Source organism: Nothobranchius furzeri, chromosome 17 (assembly GCF_043380555.1).
Source record: "Nothobranchius furzeri strain GRZ-AD chromosome 17, NfurGRZ-RIMD1, whole genome shotgun sequence".
In the NCBI taxonomy this organism is placed as follows: domain Eukaryota; kingdom Metazoa; phylum Chordata; class Actinopteri; order Cyprinodontiformes; family Nothobranchiidae; genus Nothobranchius; species Nothobranchius furzeri.
Window position 1 is genome coordinate 46,667,427 of NC_091757.1, and position 2,962 is coordinate 46,670,388.

Consider the following 2,962-nt stretch of genomic DNA (forward strand, 5'->3'; position numbering starts at 1 on the left):
AAAAAACGAGATCGTGGATACAAGCGGCTGAAATGAAAATTCTCCACAGGCTGTCTGGGCTCTCTATTAGAGATAGGGTGACAAGTTTGGTCATCCGAGAGGGGCTTTGAGTAGGAACTGGCCCAAGTGGCTCGGGAGAGGGAAGTCTGGGCTTCTCTACTTAGGCTGCTGCCCTGTGACCCCATCCCAGACAAGTGGAAAAGAATGAATGAATTGATAGGTCTTTGTTGTAAACTTAAATGTGACCTGAACAACTACCTATATCATATCTAATATTTTGAGCATTTTATCGCCCTAATCTTCATATTTTATCAGCTCAGCTGTTGTCCTGCACAAATACATGAGACGTCTATGAGGAAAGTCAAGAGCTGAAACATCTGTGTTTATTTGGATGTCGAATAAATAAATATTTTTGAAACTGGAATGGTTCACTGTTAAATTCTTTTGAGTTGTAGCATTCACAGTCACCATTTTGGAAAAGACAGATACGAACACTGAAAGTCTTGACACACACTGGTCTTCCTGTTAGAAAAAAAGGTGTCAATGACTAAATTCAGCCATAAGATCATGAATCCCATGACAGGGTTTCACACTTTGGTTTAAATGCAGCAAAAGCATCTTCACACATACATCAGCATGACACACTTGAAACTCTTACCTTTGCTTTAGAAAAAAATCCTTATTTGTGCATTTCATCTGTTCAGACAGCAAAAACAAATCTGAAGATATCACCTGAAGTCTGGAGGCAGCAGACAAATGTTGCTTCTGTACCAGCGGTTTCAAAATTTTATGCATTTTTTCTGTGACTTCCATCTTTGATTCCAACTGCAGCCTGATGCTGCCACCAGCAGGCGCAGCAGTAGACTTTTAGGTTTTAAGAGTTTCACATGCTGCAGCAGAAACATGATCGGTGTTTTGTTTCCTTTATATGGAAAGAGCATGAATAAGCCAGAGTGACTCATAACTGTGACTAGATGTAGTCTAGTACAGAGCTTTCTTTCTTAGAACAGGTTTTACTCTGTAGTCATCACGTTTCAGTTTAATTCTGGAACAGCACACGAGAGCAGAAAAAGGAAATGAGAACCTACCACCAAGTTGACATTTACAAGCTATACATGTCTGTTCTTGGAAATGATAAAAAAAAATCTTAGTTGGATTTTAAAAAAAGTGTAAGAAATGGGTGTCGATTCTTACTAAAATAGTATAAATTATCTTTAGACATTTGACAAATGAAATAAAAAATAAAATAAAACCTATACTATGCAAAATACTTTCATATTAAAATACTTTTAACCTTTTGAAAACTTCTTCCCGGGTAAAATGATATCTTTAAGTATTGGGGAGAATTTTTTGAGTTAATTTATAAATAAGAAGCATCTGGCTTCCTGTAAAAAAGCCAACCACACATCTAGCCTTTTTTTCCCCTGTGTTGTTGTTTCCCTTTAAAGAAAGCAGACAGCCCTCATGGGGCCACTACTTTGATCTGCGTTCAAAGAGTCCAACCACTCAACATGCTGTGCAACATCAGTGCACCTGTGCTGATCCAGGTGCTCCCTCCGCTGCTGGTAACGGAGTTTATTTTGGGCCTCACTGGAAACGGTTTGGCTCTGTTCATCTTCTGCTTCCACTTGAGGCCGTGGAAAAGCAGCACGGTGCTCCTCTTCAACCTGGCAGTGACTGACTTCATGCTCATCCTGGCTATTCCTCTTCGTGCCAGCTATTACCTCTCTGAGCTCAAGTGGATGTTTGGGAGCGGCCTCTGCAACATCTGCCTCTTCATGCTGGCCTTGAACCGCAGTGGGAGCACCTTGTTCTTGATGGCCATAGCTGTGGACAGGTATATGCGCGTGGTGCATCCCCACCATTCCATCAACTCCCTAAGCGTGGGCAAAGCCATGCTGGGAGCACTTGGGATGTGGCTGGCCCCCGTTTTGCTGAACGTTCATGTCTTCTCACTGGAGCACATCAATACGACCCGCTGCGAGAGCTTCGCGGTTGATACCAACTTCCAAGGCAATCTGTCCTGGCACAAGTTCACATTCCTGGTTTCCTTTTGTGTACCTCTGCTAGTGATTCTTTACTGCACCTTCCACATCACCAGCCACCTCAGGAAGAGACAGCTGTCACAGCAGGCAAAGTTCAGGAAGGCTCTGTATTTCATAATTGTAGTGGTGGTGCTGTTTATCATCTGCTTCCTACCGAGCAACATCACACTGCTGCTGATCTGGATCAAGGAGGGATTCCATGACTGTGCCGCTACAGAACACCTGACCACAGTCTTCTACATCACCATTAGTATGACTTATCTCAACAGCGTGCTGGATCCTGTGGTTTACTACTTCTCCAGCCCGGCCATTAAAAACATCTGCAGGAGGGCTCTGCATCGGTCTCGAGACGAGATGAGCGAGAGCACGGGGAGGAAAACGAGAGAAACAGCGTCCCAGTCCATCAGCCAGCTGTGAGCATGCGGAAACAGGATGTTTCACTGCTAACACCAGATAACGAAATAGATCTTTTCATTATTCTTGTAAGTGGATCAGCCAGAATGATGCTTTAACTTCTTGCGAAGCAATTTGACACGTTTCCTTAAAAACCTGGTTAAACTCAGCTTGCAGTGTTATTTGACATTTCATTTTGCAGTTTATTTACTGTAAATTCAAGTCCATTGCTTAAATTATGTATTTGTTTATACTGCCTTATGTAACGTGATGAAGGAGATATTCCTCCAAGGTTATTTAACCTCTCTCCACAGATACCTCTGACACAGTACTAGAGTGCATGAGACTGCCTCAAGGTCATGTATTTGCTTCTAAATCTGTTTACTTTCCAGCAAGAGAAGAATGAAGATAAAGGACTCTTTTCTTTTAATAAATCAAAGAACTCTATTTTTAATAAAGCTAATCAAAACAACTGTTAGTCAATAATATAATGTTGACCGATCTGTGAAATAACAATGTTATGA

At 41.8% G+C, this 2,962-nt stretch overlaps 1 protein-coding gene across 1 annotated transcript; it reads left to right on the plus strand.

The window, feature by feature from the left end:
- The first annotated feature begins 1,496 nt into the window (after positions 1–1,496).
- On the plus strand, positions 1,497–2,587 carry LOC107394220 (hydroxycarboxylic acid receptor 2). Its single transcript, XM_015973075.3, has one exon. The coding sequence runs from the start codon at positions 1,512–1,514 to the stop codon at positions 2,460–2,462; it is 951 nt and encodes a 316-aa protein (XP_015828561.1). The 5' UTR covers positions 1,497–1,511; the 3' UTR covers positions 2,463–2,587.
- The last annotated feature ends 375 nt before the right edge of the window (positions 2,588–2,962 follow it).

Excerpts from the sequence above, each read along its gene's own strand:
- LOC107394220 (XM_015973075.3), top strand. The coding sequence starts at position 1,512 with ATGCTGTGCAACATCAGTGCACCTGTGCTGATCCAGGTGCTCCCTCCG.